Source organism: Chelonia mydas, chromosome 5 (assembly GCF_015237465.2).
Source record: "Chelonia mydas isolate rCheMyd1 chromosome 5, rCheMyd1.pri.v2, whole genome shotgun sequence".
Classification (NCBI taxonomy): domain Eukaryota; kingdom Metazoa; phylum Chordata; order Testudines; family Cheloniidae; genus Chelonia; species Chelonia mydas.
The window spans coordinates 109,431,078-109,448,619 of NC_051245.2; the positions used below are offsets into that span (position 1 = coordinate 109,431,078).

The 17,542-nt window shown below is 39.6% G+C and overlaps 1 protein-coding gene across 3 annotated transcripts in view; it reads right to left on the bottom strand.

Annotated features, from left to right (window-relative positions):
• The window catches only part of SLC24A2 (solute carrier family 24 member 2), a 166,493-nt gene extending 152,417 nt beyond the window's left edge, over positions 1-14,076 (bottom strand). The window contains exons 1-2 of one of the 3 annotated variants that reach the window (XM_043546316.1): positions 13,548-14,076; positions 9,767-10,858 (exon numbers count right to left, since the gene is read on the bottom strand). In XM_043546316.1, the coding sequence (XP_043402251.1) occupies positions 9,767-10,702 (936 nt within the window). In that variant the 5' untranslated portion in view covers positions 10,703-10,858; positions 13,548-14,076. The remainder of the gene's footprint in view (positions 1-9,766; positions 10,859-13,547) is intronic. The other 2 variants (XM_037902044.2, XM_007061681.3) reach the window with 2 other exon arrangements.
• Positions 14,077-17,542: the final 3,466 nt, after the last annotated feature.

A 17,542-nucleotide genomic window follows, 5' to 3' on the forward strand; every position in this document is an offset into this window, starting at 1 on the left:
ATACAAGCAAATAAGGTGTAAACGCAATGACTAAGTCTTGATCAGGCTGGAATTTGGCCCACTAATTTTAATGATGCGATATTTGCAAACTGTGAGGAAACGCCAATCTCCTCATTCAGTAGGCATACAAGGTCCCAAATGCAGCGGGACTGCTGTATGTGGAGGGGGAAAGAGGCGGGCTGTCCAGCTGTGGAAAGGCTGAGGAAGGGAGATTCCGAACTCCTTATGAACCACAAAATAGTGCTTCACAAACTCTCTCTCCATTGTCGCTCTAGAGGGAAGGGAGCAAGCTGGGATAGGGTAGGTTCATGGCTAGAAGGTCTACAAACTATGTGGATTCACTGGTGAAAAGTCCGGAGTAAAGTAAGCTCAGCAGACCACAACAGGTACTTAAACACAAGGCTTTAGTAGGTGCCACATTTACTCTGGCTGTGCATGGTGACTAAGATTTTACCGTAAGCAATTATATATTGGATCCAACCTGGTAATATGGAATAGGGTAATTGTTTTCTATTATAATTATCTGAAAGTAGGGCACTGCCTGAAAGTTTCGCTTGTTAATTGCATGTCACTTATAGTGCAATTTACTGTAATGTGCCAAGTCTTTTAAATCTGTATAGAGTACTGCACCTCTTAAAGTAGCATATGTGACACTGAATGTAACCTAATAAGACATTTCAAAACAAGAAAGTCAGCAATAAGATAATTTCAAACCATGTCTCACTGGTAAAAATAATTTATATTTTAAAGATAATTTCTCTTAATATGCAGACACTTATTTAAAACAGTCTAGTACATAACTTTAAGCCTATTTGTCAAGAATGTTATTCTCTCTGAAACAGATGCCATTTCATAACATTTCTGTGCCACCCACATACCGTTTTAGTTGCCAAACGGAGCTGGTTTTGGATATTTACCAGGTGATGAGATTTGAGTCTTTCAGCAACAATGAATATCCTTGTCACAAAATCTTGTACAAAAAACCTGAAACATAGCCCTCCGCAAAATGGTCCGTTACCTAAAATGACGTGCTTTACTTATGCTGTTTTAACTGGACTTAAAACTGAAAACAAAAGAGTACTGAAAGAAATTCCAATTTGAACTAAGGAACAGATCTGAGGCATTGCCAGAGGCAGAAGATGGCAAGACACAGACTGTACCTGTAGAAAAATGGGCACTGCTCAGAGACCATGTGATTCAACCTGCAGCTTGGATATCACAGGTGGATATCAAAATAGACAGACAAAGAATTGGATAAGCCAAGAGACCTGGTGTCTCATCAAGGAAAGAAAAGAACTAAAAGAAAAATTCCCAAATGCTAAGACCAACGAAATACTGAAAAAAGCAAAGGAGGATACCATAGGGCTGTTTACCAAGTGACTAAACCCTGTGTGGAAATTTCAAAACAGGAAATGGACCAATAAAAAGCAAAGATGGAAAAATGCTTGGAACTGAGATAGAACAGATGGGCAGAGCATTTCAAAGATGTCCTCAACAGACGCAGCTCCACTCCAGTACCAGATTTTGAAATGTGAACCTGATCAACTTGACATTAACAGTGGTCCAATGTAGATGTCACAAGTGGGCTGCAGTCAAGAAGCTGATAATAACAAAGCAGCAGGAGATGACCAAATCACAGCAAAAATGCTAAAAGCACCTGTTACCAACACCCAAATGAAACTGACATAGCTGTTCAATTAAGTTTGGGAAAAAAGAGATTCCTCCGGATCAGTGGAAACACTGAATCATTGCTAGAATATCACAAAAAATGTGATTGTACTGACTGGAACAACTGGAGAGGAGTTACACTACTCTCTGTTATAGAGAGAAAGCTTTTTACAGTCTGATACTACACAGGATGCAAGTGACAGTGGATGTGAAGCTTAGAGAAGAACAGGCTGGATTCAGGTCCAAGAAATGTGTAGATCAGATATTCACACTAAGAAACATCATAAAAGAACATATAGAATGGCAAGTTCCCCATATCATCAATTACATTGATTTTCAAAAGGCATTTGATAGTCTGCACCAATGTACATTGTGGAATATTCTTCAGTCCTACAGAATCCCAGCTAAAGTCATCAACATTATCCTAGCCACATACAGAAAGGCAATGTGCTCTGTAACGGTGAATAACCAAGCAACAGACTGGCATGAAACAGGACTGAATTTTATCACTGCTATTGTTTGGCATTTCCACTGACTAAATCATGAAGAATCATAGAACTGGAAGGGACCTCAAGAGATCATCTAGTCCAGTTAGGGTGATGAGATGTCCCGATTTTATAGGGACAGTCCCGATTTTGGGGTCTCTTTCTTATATAGGCTCCTATTACCCCCCACCCCGATCCATATTTTTCACATTTGCTGTCTGGTCACCCTAAGTCCAGTCCCCTGCACTCATGGCAGGACTAATTATCTAGACCATTCCTGACAGGTGTTTGTCTAATCTGCTCTTACAAATCTCCAATGATGGAGATTCCACAACCTCCCTAGGCAATTTATTTCAGTGCCTAACCACCCTGACAGTTAGGAAGTTTTCCCTAATGTCCAACCTAAACCTCCCTTGCTACAATTTAAGCCGATTGCTTCTTGTCCTATCCTCAGAGGTTAAGGAAAACAATTTTTCTTCCTCCTCCTTGTAACAATCTTTTACATATTTGAAAACTGTTATGTCCCCTCTCACTCTTCTCTTTTCCAGACTAAACAAACCCAACTATTTCAATCTGCCCTCATAGGTCATGTTTTCTAGACCTTTAATCATTTTTGTTGCTCTTCTCTGGACTCTCTCCAATTTGTCCACATCCTTCCTGAAATGTGGCACCCAGAACTGGACACAATATTCCAGTTGATGCCTAATCAGAGAGGAGTAGAGCAGAAAAATTACTTCTTCTGTCTTGCTTATAACACTCCTGCTAATACATCCCAGAATGATGTTTGCTTTTTTTGTAACAGCGTTACACTGTTGACTCTCATTTAGCTTGTGGTTCACTATGACCCCCACATCCCTTTCCACAGTACTCCCATTTCGTATGTGTGCAACTGATTATTCTTTCCTAAATAGAGTACTTTGCATTTGTCCTTATTAAATTTCATCCTGTTTACTTCAGACCATTTCTCCAGTTTATCCAGATCATTTTTAATTTTAATCCAATCCCCCAAAGCACTTGCAACCCCTCCCAGCTTGCTTTGTCCACAAACTTTATAACGGTACTCTGCATGCCATTATCTAAATCATTGATGAAGATACTGAACAGAACCAGACCCAGAACCAATCCCTGCAGGACCCCACTCATTATGCCCTTCCAGCATGACTGTGAACGACTGATAACTGCTCTCTGGGAATGGTTTTCCAACGAGTTTTGCACCCACCTTACAGTAGCTCCATCTAGGTTGCATTTGCCTAGTTTGTTTATGAGAAGGTCATGCGAGACAGTATCAAAAGCTTTACTAAAGTCTAGATATACCACGTCTACTGCTTCCCCCCATCCACAAAGCTTGTTACCCTGTCAAAGAGAGCTGCAAAAGGTTTTTCCCCCCCGCTCTCCTGCTTGTAATAGCTCACCTTAAGTGATCACTCTCGTTACAGTGTGTATGGTAACACCCATTGTTTCATGTTCTCTATGTATATAAATCTCCCCACTGTATTTTCCACTGCATGCATCCGATGAAGTGAGCTGTAGCTCACGAAAGCTTATGCTCAAATAAATTTGTTAGTCTCTAAGTGCCACAAATGCTCCTTTTCTTTTTGTGAATACAGACTAACACGGCTGCTACTCTGAAACCTATCAGGTTGGTTTGACATGATTTGTTTTTGAGAAATCCATGCTGTTACTTATCACCTTATTATCTTCTAGATGTTTGCAAATTGATTGCTTAATTATTTGCTCCATTATCTTTCCAGGTACAGAAGTTAAGCTGACTGGCCTGTAATTCTCTAGGTTGTCCTTATTTTCCTTTTTATAGATGGGCACTATATTTCCCCTTTTCCAGTCTTCTGGAATCTCTCCTGTCTTCCATGACTTCTCAAAGATAATCGCTAATGGCTCAGATATCTCCTCAGTCAGTTCCTTGAGTATTCTAGGATACATTTCATCGGGCCCTGGTGACTTGAAGACATCTAACTTGTCTAAGTAATTTTTAACTTGTGCAATAGTGCAACTGTAACAGAAACACTGGTATAGGATGGGGAGATGGAAAATGTCTAGAAGACCAGACTTTGCTGATAATATTGCGCTACTGAGCAACAACTCAAAAAAGTTACAAAGATAGACAAACCAGCAAAAACAACAGGCCAAGAAGGGCTCAGAATTAATTATGCAAAAACAAACATTATTGAAACCCAGACACTAACCACTAACATTTCATTAGAAGGCAAACATATCAAGAAAGTAGAACTGTCTACCTACTTTGGAAGCATATTGGCCAATGAAGACCTCAAGAGGGAAGTGAAATCAAGGGTAAGAAAGGCACCCCATCCACAGCATTTACTAAACCCAGCAACATATGGAAATGAAAGATCTACAGCACCAGAACAAAACTGAGAATTTTCAATTCAACCATAAGCTCAGAACTAACATATGGCTGCAAGAACTGGAGATCTACTAAAACTAGAAAACTAGATACCTTCTAAAGAAAGTGCCTAGGGAAGATTCTGGGCATTTGTTGGAAAGATTTCATCATCGATGAAGAAACCTGAGAAATCTCCAACCAGCAGCTAATTTCCAGTAGCATCAGATAGAAAGGCTGGACACATTTGGGGCATCTACTCCAGATGCCAACACACAGACTCCCAAGCTGTCAAGTGGAAGCTAATTTGTGTGAGGAAACAAGGGTGCCCATAAACAACCTTAAGAAGAACCTTTAGTAGGGAGAGCAGAACAGTTGATTTCAACAATATAGAGCAGACAGAAGCAGCAGCAAATGACAGAGGAATGGAAGAGACTAGTTTCTGCCCTATGCGCCAACATTGGTGCAGGAAGACTGTAATGTAATAATATAATTGCACTTAACGAGGTGGAAGTTGCCATCTCAAGAACAGATTGAAGCCTTCTATCTACAGAAAAGGTTCAACATTTTCAGTGTCAGGGTAGACTACCCAGCTATTGCACCTCAGCTAAAGCAAGATCCGCTAATAGGGATGGCATGATAAATTCAATTTTCATTCCCTTGCATTGGCTTTCCAATCTTTTGTTTCTCTGCTGAGGCAACCAATAAAACTGCTATAATTCTTGTTTCCACTACCTTCAGAGTTATTCCTTTCTCATTTTCTCTTTCCTCTCCTTCATCCTTTCTCTGTCCACATCTCTCTCTCCTTAGATTTTGTACAGTTGTATGATTATCTGTACCTCTCCACTTTTACCCCCAGGCTGGTTTTTGTTTTACTCTCCCCATCCTTTATTTCAATCCTTACCTCTTTCCTTTTATCCTCTCCATCCAACTATGTGGTTCTTTCTAAAAGCTCTTCCATGCTACTCCTGTATAGGGTCACTAGTCAGAAACTTAAGGCTTCCATGCCAGGCTGCGTGTCATCCATTCACAGCACTTCCAGCCCCTTGCTGGCCTGGAAAGCAAAGACCAAGGTTGGTTCTGAATTATGATGTGCTGCTACTACACTACCAGGTTTGCCCTTATGTTCGTATTTTAATCATCCCACTGTACCTCCCCATCTGTCTGTCCACTTTTGTTCTGTGTCTCTTCTCTGACCTCTTCCCCTGTTTATCTGTCTTCCTTCCTTCCCCTCCTGTTTGTACACCTCTGCAGACCTCACCTGCAGAAGATGATCACCATGCTGCTCAGCATGTTGTGCTTACCCCAAAGGCAGAATGGAACTGAGGAGGAGGATTATCACAGTTTTTCACTGAGCTCTGTCAATACGTTTCGTGTTGTAGAAAACGCTAAGGATCACATAGGCTCCACCCCCAAGGAGCTTGCAATCTGTACCATTCTCATCCATTTCACTAAATTGTTGTTAGCATGCCTTTGCCCACGTCAACTTCTGCCAGATTTTCTTAACCTGTACTTTTTGTAAAGGGGATAGGGATATTTAAAGAACAAGAGCTTGAAAACATGGGATTAAAGTGAACCCACATTAAATTTAAACCCCTCACCCTTACACAGATAATTCATACAACAAGAGAAGACTACACCACAAAAAATGGCTTTCTGTTTGTGCTTCAGTGCTCACAATCTACTGGTGCCAACTATACTTCTCAGATCTATGTGAAACTCAAGAGGCACCTAGACACAACTGGGGACACAAGCATTAGAAATATCCTTGAGAAAGACTAACAGGCAGACAGACAGACGATTTCATATGTAATTAAGACCTATTTTTAATTTGATAGGAGATATTAATATTGATTTATATTTAAACACAGACAGGGTGATTTACACCATGGACAAACAAAATGATTTAAGCCTAAAAATACACCAGAAGACTCAGAAGATTGTTCTTTATGGGATGAAATTCACCCTGTGCTATATACACTACTTACGCCCTGTTTTAGCCTTAATTATGAAGGCTCCCACAATGGGGTGAATTTCCCTCTTAGAGCATAGCAAGTTTCTTGCAGACTTTTACTGAAAGGGACTGATAATCAAAGTATTGCCATATACTTCAACAGGACTTTTAACCGTTTCAAATGTTTTTCATCTATCTCTATGAATATCTCGGTTTTTTACTCTTTGAGGTTGAGATTTGTTGCTAAGCCACTTAACCCTTCAGCTATCCAGCTTTATGTTTCTTTATTTAGACCTCTCAGAACTCTGTTGACCTGCTGTCAGATTACAACAAAGTCTTAAAGTTAAACACCATAGACAACAGTTTCCTTGGCTGACCACTTTCCAGCTTACCCATGGTAGAGCTGGTACTGCACATTTAGAAGAAGCAACAAAAAGGAACAGGAGAATTTTCTACTGAGTCTTGCAAAACCCCAAAGCATGAAACAGCTTTGCAGTAAGAGTCCCTGAGAACACCCTTAGTCACTATCTAGTGATTGCAAAGAGCTGTCTCACTATTCCATGCCTCACAGAAAAACATCAAACAAAAGCCAATTTTGCATTAGGAACAATTACATTTGTTGCTTTTGAATATAAATATGCTAATTTTATAACATACAATATTATTTTGCCTTGGATACCTTGCCTTGGCACTTTCCCTGTGGAGGAAGGGATAGTATGGAAGTAAGGCAGTTCTGCCTTCAAAGATCAAGAATACCAACTCTGCAGCTCTTCTAATCTCCATTGGTTGGGAAGTAAGCATCCATGTGCCACTGAGATTAACCACTCAATAAGTATTTTTATTCTCTGCTTTAGGAAATGATTGTACAAAGTGAACCCTTTAACATTTCTATAGGAGAGACTGCTGTGTTTTCCAGTTTTTTTCATTTAAAAAGCAATACAACGCAATTATCTAACACTTTAGATTCATGATAAATAAATGAATGCAGAATAACAACAGGATTCTTATTGAAGCACTTACTATATGACATCCCCATTATAACCAAATGAGTTAATCCTGATCATTTTTTTCATATGAATACTAAAGGAATTGATAATGAATAGATTATTATTTCAAAGTTTTAATAGAAGTTTCCAAAATCTTTTACAGCCTAACTCATATATATATATATATATATATCTGTAACTATTCTCTCAGAGTCCACTTTCCCAGTCTTTTCACAAATATGGTGCAAAGCTAATTTCTCTAGAAAAAAGTTGACAATTTTATGATTCTTTAATACCCATTTTACTTTGGGTATGGAGTCAGCTTTAAGAAAATGAATGAACTATTCAAATATAGTAAATGAGTGAACTTTGCAAAATGGCTTTTTCCTAATTAGTCAAATCTATCAAGAGTACTTTAGTGTGCATTCAGAACATTTCATTTGGCTTTCAAATATTTTATTCTTCTGTTGAGTAAAGAATAAATAAATCCTTATCATGATATGAGTACAACACACTATGTTACTTTATAAAAATAGAAATAGAAATAGACGGACCTGGATAATCCAAATCAGTTGGTAGATTCCATTTTTATTTGGATGAGAGAAAAACTTCAAATAGTATATCATATGTCTTGTATAAGAAGATTAATAGATAAAGTAATCATGGACTGATCAATTAGGAGTACTCTATATACTGCAGCCGCTTCCTACAGAAACACATTTAATATAAAATGTGATTGTCTTTACAATTCCTTACCAGAGATTTCATTCTTAAGAAGCAGACATATTTATATAACTTTTGAAAGACCCTTTATTATTTAAGGCAAATAGCTGTTTGCTATTTTCCTTCTTGTTTCATTTTCAAACAGAGATGTTGAGACAGAAAAAGTTGACAGTTCTGTTTTGGGAAAATGGATGGAATACAAAGGCCAAAAGGAATCTCTTTATTTATAAACATTATTATATATATGCTAAAGCTCGTCAGAAAATGAAAAACATTTCACTCCCCGCCCCCATTTTCATTTGAATGTTGTTTTGATGGAAATTTTTCTGATCATTTTCTATGTCTCCATCCCACATCTAATAGCACCTAGGTGTACTGCACTACCATGTGAAGCCCCATTAACTTAGTTGGCATTCTGCATGGGTGCACCGTCTGACTGTATGCTATCAGCAGCAGGATTGGAGCCCATATGTATATCTATCTGTGTCTATACAATACACACACACACATATACAGAGACACAGAGAGATCAAGATCATCATTTTTATTCTGTTCCACCATTTTGTGGCTGCTGCAGACACACACAAAATGGTGGCTAATTCTATCATACTTTACTGAACAACAATTTTAACTCATGAAAAAATCTGACTGTATCATCTGTATGTAAATAATCTCCCTATGCCAACATCTCATATTCATATGCAACTAGGCTCTTGACTAAACCCCACCTAGATGGCAACATGCAAAGTTTGCACAAGTATTCTAAAGCCCTGAGACAAAATTCCACGCTGCCTACATGCAGTATTTATGAATTCAGCTTTCTAATTAGCTTAAATACCTCCTTTCTAAAGAAACTCTCTCCTTATAGTTATCTTCACCAAGTTGATGATAACCAGATCCATTGAATACCATTGCAAACATCCCCACCTTTCATCACAAGGCCCAAATATGAGGCTTATAACTGTAGTATGTTCAGCTGAGAGATAATGTGCAATAAAGATATTTGTTTAAATTAAAGGCCCAGCCCTATACCAATGTAATCATTGAGATGTTGCAAAGAAAAATGAAAAGTTAATTCATATAAAAATTCTTTAAAAGTGATGAAATAGTGTAAATCCAAATAACTGGAAAAATAACAGGATCCTCTCTGTTGCTTCTACAGATAAATTTACAAAAGATGTACTTTTGTATATTGTTCCAAATTTGTTTACTTGTTCCTGGTGAAGAAAGTGCTGTGGTAGTCATAAAAAAGACAGCATTTGCCAAGAGATACTAAAGCTACTGTCTAATTTAAGAGTATAGGGGATATCCGTAGTATCTCAAACACCATGATATGGTAAATGCTGACTTTTGAATGGTTACCCATGTGGCTTAGACTATTATGGAGTAAAAAACTACTGGGAGTAAATAAGCTTCAAAAAGCTATTTCATGCCTTATTTGCCAGTTGACTGGTACAGTGGACTATATGGTATGGTAATCACAGAAATATTTGGTAAAACCTAGAAACCTCCATGTCACATATATTTACCACATCGAGGACCCTTAAGACACAGAAGCATTTCAGATTTATATACGTATTAAAAAATAACCAACCTTCTGTTCAGAATCTGCTGTTGTTACCTTCTCAACTTTGTTCCTGTTTAAAATTTTTTTCACACATTCTTCTACTTGAACGTTGAATTTCATGAAAGTCACATAACAAAAATAAGCTGTCAGTAGTGTTAAGCTCTCCCACCACATGATTAAATTATCCAAAAAAAAGATTATTAGCAAGATCAAGTCCATGATATAAAAGGACACATCCCTAAAGAGTGGCCACCAGGTAAGGTTCAAGATCTCTCTAGAAAATAAAGCACACATTCCAATAACAAACAGGATATTGAATACTGCAGATCCTACTATTGTTCCAATGCCAACATTGCTGTGAGATATAAAGACTCCTATCAAAGATGTGAAGAGTTCTGGAGCTGAGCCACCCGCAGCCATGAATGTTGCCCCAGCCACATCATCAGATATGGCTAGCTTCTCAGTGATGGCAGTCAGTGAAGGAACAAAGAACTCATCACAGACTATGGCTAAGGCTATGAACATGTAAATCATTCCCAGGATATGGAGGATTACTGCCCCCCTTCTTCTTTCCGCAAGAGAAAAAAGGTCTTCTGGGTACTCTCCCTGGGAGTGTTCTCCTTTTGCGTTATTGTGTTCAGTTTCATATTTCATAGAAATAGGTGGATCTGGAGTGCCATTTTGATTCTGTTCCTTGACATCCAGCAGAGTTCTTTGATGCCCATGCATTGACTTTTGGCTACCTAGACTGCTGGTCATCTCTGTGCTATGTGGCTCCATCTTGAAAAAGGCACTAATTGAAAGAGAGAAAGTGCTAATGGCCATTATACTCATGAAAAGACCTATTATTCTTATCAGTCTCAGTTTTTTCCTGACATTCTGTTGCCTTCTACACCTAAACAGTGGTTCCTCCAAACACCATTCTTCAAGGATACTTGCAACAATGTTTTTAGAAAGAGCCATTTTTTGTTCTCTGCAAGATGTTGTGGCCCAGAAATTCAGTATCAGACAGACTGTTCTTTCATACTTCTTCCTGATTTTAACGCTAAAGGTGTTTTCACGTGCTTTTCCAGAATCAAGTACTTTTATGCTTCAGATGGAGTATATTCGTCATTCATGCTTAAAAGGAAAAACAACTTTTATTAATATTATAACACGTGATTAGAAACCTGACTTTTTAAAAGATGTTTTACTGTACATGATTAAACAAAGTGTTTAATACAGAATATTAAACACTTTTCCTGTGACTGTAGAGGTTTTAATTGCCCACTTCCTTTTAAGTAATCTCCTGCAACATGTATTAACACCTTACACTTATCAATCTACCCCACACATTTAGCTGTGACACGCTGGTTACCTTTTCCAGAACTGAAAAAAAGCTGTGTAAGCTTGAAAGCTTGTCTCTTCCACCAACAGAAGTTGGTCCAATATAAGATATTACCTCACCCACTTTGTCTCTCTCAGAGGCTGGAACCAACACGGCTACAACACTGCAAACAAAAATTGTAATGTACTGTCATGTTGCATCCAATCAAAACTAAGCTTTCCAGCAGACACAGCAACAAAATGTTTGTTTTAATACAAAAATAAATTCTGCACAGAAGGAAAATCCAGTGGATAAAAATCCATCAGTAATCAGACCATTTCATGCCATTCAGAACTAAGTCGCTTCTCAGCAGATGACAAATAATTCCAGCGGAGACTAAAAGCTGTCCCCAAAGTATATGTAAAAATGCATAAACGATTGTGTTAGTGGATATTACTAAAAGCATTCTTTTTCTTCATTATTTGTCACTCTGATTACACAATGCCTAATTCCCAAATGTTGTGGGAATATCTATATTAAATACTAACCTAAGGGCAAATACGGTCCTATTCAGACCTATTTGCAACTCAAGCAGTTTTAATTTAAACGTTAAATTTAAATTAAACAATCCTGCAACAGTCATTGAATTTTAAGTAGGAATAACTCTGGTGACAATAGGATTGAAATAAAGATCAAATACATCTATGTCTTCTTTATGTCCCATTAAGACATGGACTTAAAGTTCCCTGAATTCAAGACAAAGACTCCCGTTGACTTCAGCCTGCTTTGGATCAGGCCCTGAAACATCATAAAGTGTATGGACAACCGAAGACAAAAATATCATTTATCAATATTTTTTCTTTGTTTTTTGAAAAGTAAAAGCACACGTGACATATATCCTCTAAAAACTTAAGTGCCCAATCCTGCAAACCCTTAAGCAAATAGTCTTGACTAACACAAATATTGCCATTAAAGTATATGGGCGAGTAAGAACATAAGAAAGAGTTTGGCGTATTGGCCCATTAGTGTGCTTTGTTAACACAGAACAACTACTGTGAATAATGGCTGTATGATTAATGAATTTAAACTTTTTTCAACGACATATTTTAATACAGAAAATGATGTATACAATCATTAGATCTTTTATGCTGTAAGCAATAAAAATAATTACTATTACTACTGTATACTGAATATGCACATAGAAAGACTTTATATCATGCCAATTATTCAGGACATTAAGGTATTAGCATGTCTGATTATTACAGATTATATGAAATGTTAAAAATAAATTTAAAAATACATTTAAAACCAGTGATTATAGTCTTGTTAAATACAGAATTTCAAATATTATCCACATTTGTGCACACAGCAGTTGCACAGTCAGATCCCTTTTCTTGATTTTATTAAAAAAATTGTTCCCATTTCCAGATGATGCCAGGGGTATAAAAAATTTTTTTACAGCCCATAGAGGAGATATTTCGTTTTCCATCTTAGATTGACTCCCTACCAGTCTGCCACAAATAATATTAAACAATCAAGATAAAGAAACATATTATTAGTGGCTGTGCTTGCAATTTACACAACCAATGATCCAAATAGCTCTCTCTTGAGATGTTTATAAAGGGAAATCAGAAATATAATTCTCGATGTGTGAACTGAATGACAAAATACACCCTGTACCTCTCCAGTTTCGATAATTCTACAACATACTGATTAGATAGATGGACAGCCGCACACACTCAAGAGATTTGAGCCCCTAGGATAACACATATCTGCACTTAACACGTATCTAGGCATATGAAGGGGAAAACTCCTTTTCACTGACTTTCTTTTTTAATATATACCCTTCCTCTGGGTCATTGTAAAGATGTCTCAGACACACAAATAGGTACCACTAACTCAGCTCCAACTTTGCAAAACTTTTCCTTTCTCCAACCCCCGCCAACACCCAATCTCAGAACAACACTTCCTATAAAGGTGAGGTACTTGGGGAGGGGGAACTATTTCCTGATTTCTCCCCCACCACCAGCTTCAGCTTCAGGGCTGTGCACCTGCACCGTCTCCTTACATCTCATGTGACATCACAGAGAACCCCATGGTGGGGGCTGTGGGTTGGGAAATATCTTGTCCCCTAAGGGGGGGCAGCCCCATTTAGGGCAGGAAAAGCATTTGGGGTGGGTTTGTCTGCTATGAGGAGGTGGGTGCTCCCTCCATTTGCTTAATTTAGATGGGTAACCAAATGGGGAGGGGGTAGGGAGTGGGGCCCCACAAAGAAACCACTTCAAAGGAATGGGGGGATTAGATACCAAACGATCAGTGTGGGGGGCAGTCCTACCCCCTTCCCCCCATCCCCATTCCCTACCCCTGCCAAGGGCCAACGGGGGGGGGGGGGCTGAGGGGATTAACCCGGAGCCCTCCCCACTCGCCTTCCCGCCCGTGCCCCTTCCTCCCCGCAGCTGCCGCCGCCACAGCCCCAGCCCCAGCTCGGGGCCCAGCACTTACCGGGGTGCAGCGCTCTCCCCCGCCGGGCTGGGGCAGAAGGTGGTTTGCATGAGTGCAGCCCGCACGGCGCCGCCGGTGTGACCAGCCGGGACCGGTCCCCTGCCCTCCGCCTTCCCCTCCTCCTGGAAGTGATGTGCAAACAAGGGACTAGTTGGTGCAGGATGCTGCTGTCAGCCGGCCGCCGCCTCTTACCCGCCTAAGTGAGAGGCTGAGCTCCGGCTGAGACTGACCTGTGCCAGCCGCACAGCATCCACTGCCGGCCCTTTCTCCACCCTGCTCCGCTCTCCTCTGCCTCGGCCACTCCCTCCCTCCCCTCTGCCTATCCGCTCTGCTTCCCTCGCTCTGGCACAGAGGACACCGTAAGTCAAGGAGCAGGAGGCTCCCCTCCCACATCAGTCTGTAGCTGCAAGCAGGTGAACATGTGCCTAGCTGCATGTGCCAGCTGAAGGTTATGACACAAAGTCACAGGGACCCACCGAAGCCTGGCAGCTCAGTGGGTGATATACATCGCTGCACTATGGAATGAGATTTCCCTGCCTATCAGCCTGTCCTATTTTCTTTCCCTCTCCCGCCTCCCCCTTCATACAGTGAAGTTAGGGATGGTGAAAGACAGGGCCAGGGCGACTTTCCCAGACCTGAAGAAGAGCTCTGTGTGGTTTGAAAGCTTGTCCCTCTCCCCAGGAGAAGTTGGTCCAATACAAGATATCACCTCACTCATCTTTTTCTCTCTAATATCCTGGGATCAACAGGGCTAAAACTACTCTGCATACAGCCACAGAGACTGATGTCTTTCCCCAACCTGCAAAAAATTTTCCCTTTCCATCCTGAACTGGGAGGAAAAGTCAGAATCTCAAAAATTTTCAAGACCCAAAAATATGAAGAACATTTTGGTTTGGGTCAGTCAAAAGATTTCATTTTAATAATTCTGAAATCTTTCATTTGTTTTTGATCTTTCCCCCTTTCACCATGTTTTAATCTAAATTTACTAAAATTTCAAAACAAAGTGCATTTTGACTGGAAAAACTGAAACTTTCAGTTTTAAAATGTCAAAATAGGATGATTTAACAATTAACAAATATTCCAGTGGGGGTGGGGGGGTCTGGAGAGTTCTTGAAACCCCCTGTTTTGCATATCATTTCCACTTTGACAAATTGGGGGGTGGGGCACAAAAAATGGCCTGTCAAAAAATTCCCAGCCAGCTTGACTGAAGATCTCCGTCAGCAGAACAGGTCAAGCACAAATAGTGGCAACATGAGCCATCCCACCCCATCAACAGTACTTTAATTCTATGTTATAAATTGTTCCTATTACAAATTAAAATAATAATAAATACAGACGGTCATCCGTACACACACACACACAAAATCTCTTCCTAGATATGTTTTGTACTGCTACTCTATGCAGGGAATGGTAAAGGCTAAATGTCACCTGGACTGAGCAAAACATTAAAAAAAAACAACCTGACCCAGTTACTTCAAGATCCCCCACCCCCATCCCACTCATATTATTCTGGAGTGAGTGTGGAGGAGTCAGGATGTAAGGGGTCATTTGGAAATGCCAAGATTCAGTCTACTCATATTTTCTGATCTATTAAATCTTCCAATTTGTGCGAGACTCCTGGGCTCCTTGAGCAGTAGCATAATTCTCCTGAATGGGAACACTACACAGCCAAAGGGGAGAAACTCAAAGGACAGGATGTGGAGAGTCAGAGGTAGAGGGATACGGTGGGACAGCTGGATGAAAGGAGGGGGAGGAATTTGAGTGAAGGACCCAGAGGAAGGGAGTCAAGACAGGGAGGGAAATTTGAAAGGAAGAATGAGGGTAGGGGAGATACACAAAGGACATGTCGGGGATGGAGGAGCAACTTGAATGAGGAAATTATGGGTTTGAAAGGGACAATTTACTGATTTGACAAGGGGGAGGAGCAAGGAATTGAGATATTTGATGGAAGAAACAACGAGGAGTCCGGTGGCACCTTAAAGACTAACAGATTTATTTGGGCATAAGCTTTCCTGGGTGAAAAACCCACTTCTTCGGATACATGGAATGAATATTACAGAAATAGGCATAAATATATATTGGCACATGGAGAGAAGGGAGTTACCTTACAAGTGGAGAACCAATGTTGAAGGCCAAGAAGGCTTGACACCTCATCATCAATTATTGGGAGTGGACCACATCCACCCTGACTAAATTGGCCTTCAACATTGGTTCTAACAAACTGGTAATGTGTGTCAGCAGTGTCCACATGGACAGTTAGTCTGTGGCAGGCTAGTGTGGGTTAGATTCACATCCCAGCTTGCTGTGAACTAACTGTTCTTACAGACAAGCCCTGAGAAATATTTGGAAATGGCTTCAGGTTTCAATTGCTCACTAACATAACTCTATTTTCTGAATAAGTTTACAATGAAACTCAAGTTAATAAATATTGTTAGTTTCAGAGTAACAGCCGTGTTAGTTTGTATTCGCAAAAAGAAAAGGAGTACTTGTGGCACCTTAGAGACTAACCAAATGAAGTGAGCTGTAGCTCACGAAAGCTTATGCTCAAATAAACTGGTTAGTCTCTAATGTGCCACAAGTACTCCTTTTCTTTTTGCAAATATTGTTAGTGTTCGCTTAGAGCTAAAGAACAGCTCTGTAAGTATGTCTGCTTGTTCTGCTTTCCTTTCATTCTGCTGTCCATCACACTGAATATTCATTCCACCGGACTGTTAGTTCCTGCCAAACAGAGAGCAAATTCTACTCAGCATAGCAATACATCTTGAACAAACATAAAAATACCAATGTTTTGATTGATTTAATGAAAAGCCAGGACATTTCAAGCATCCCAAAAGTAGTTATTGGGACACTGGGACATCAAAATAAAAATAGGGCTATCTCGGTAGAACTGGGACATAACGTCACCTTACATATCCAGTAGTGGCATTTGCAATGTTTTTAAGTCTACTGCCATTTCAGCAGATGACAGCAGCTATGGTCTCAGTGGGGTGCTATGGAAATGACTGGAAGACTATAGGATATTTGTCTAGATGGATATCAGAGGCCAAGACCAGGTGCACCAACCAGGGTAGGAATGTTAGAATGATTAGAAAAGAGGAGAAAGGATTTACTATATTTAATTACTGTACCACATGTAGACACCAGCTGAAGTCATCCAAGAGATAAATCATCCTTCTTCATCAGTTTCTATCTCCAGAAAGATTCATGCAGTGGTGCTTGTAAGTATTCTTTTTTTACATTTTTATTTTGTCTCCTTTCTTGTTGTTATGCAGCTTAGACTTTGCAAGGGCAGGTGTATGTCTTTTGTGCATGAGGAGAAGGTAGGAGGGAAACAAGTGAAAAAACCTGAATGGTAGTGTCTAGAAGTATTGTGGCAGCACATTCTGAAGCTGGAAGATACTGATGAGGGAGGTTACCATGACTACCAAAGGCGGCATATTTGAATAAAAATGTATGTTAAGTCTTTTAAATGCTAACTGTAACTGGGGAATGGGTGACATCTAAAATTGCAGACACTTTTTCAATACTTTACAACTTATGATTAATGTAAGGAGAGGACTAAAAAAGGATGACAAATGTAAACACTGTGAAGTTGACATAGTTTACATCTTTAAAGTATATTATGTTATTTACTTGTTCAAAATCATAAATTGGATAGGTACCTGTTAAATGTAAGCCAAAAAGCATATGAAACACAAAGGCCATATCTATAAACTGGTAATTATATTATAGGATGGTATGCAAAGAAAAATTTAAAAAACTTTTATAATCCGGCAACTAACGGAAGTTACTAGATCGCAGGCCCTGGTTCTCATGGGAGACGTCAATCACCCTGATATCTGCTGGGAGAGCAATACAGCGGTGCACAGACAATCCAGAAATTTTTGGAAAGTGTAGGGGACAATTTCCTGGTGCAAGTGCTGGAGGAACCAACTAGGGGCAGAGCTCTTCTTGACCTGCTGCTCACAAACTGGGAAGAATTAGTAGGGGAAGCA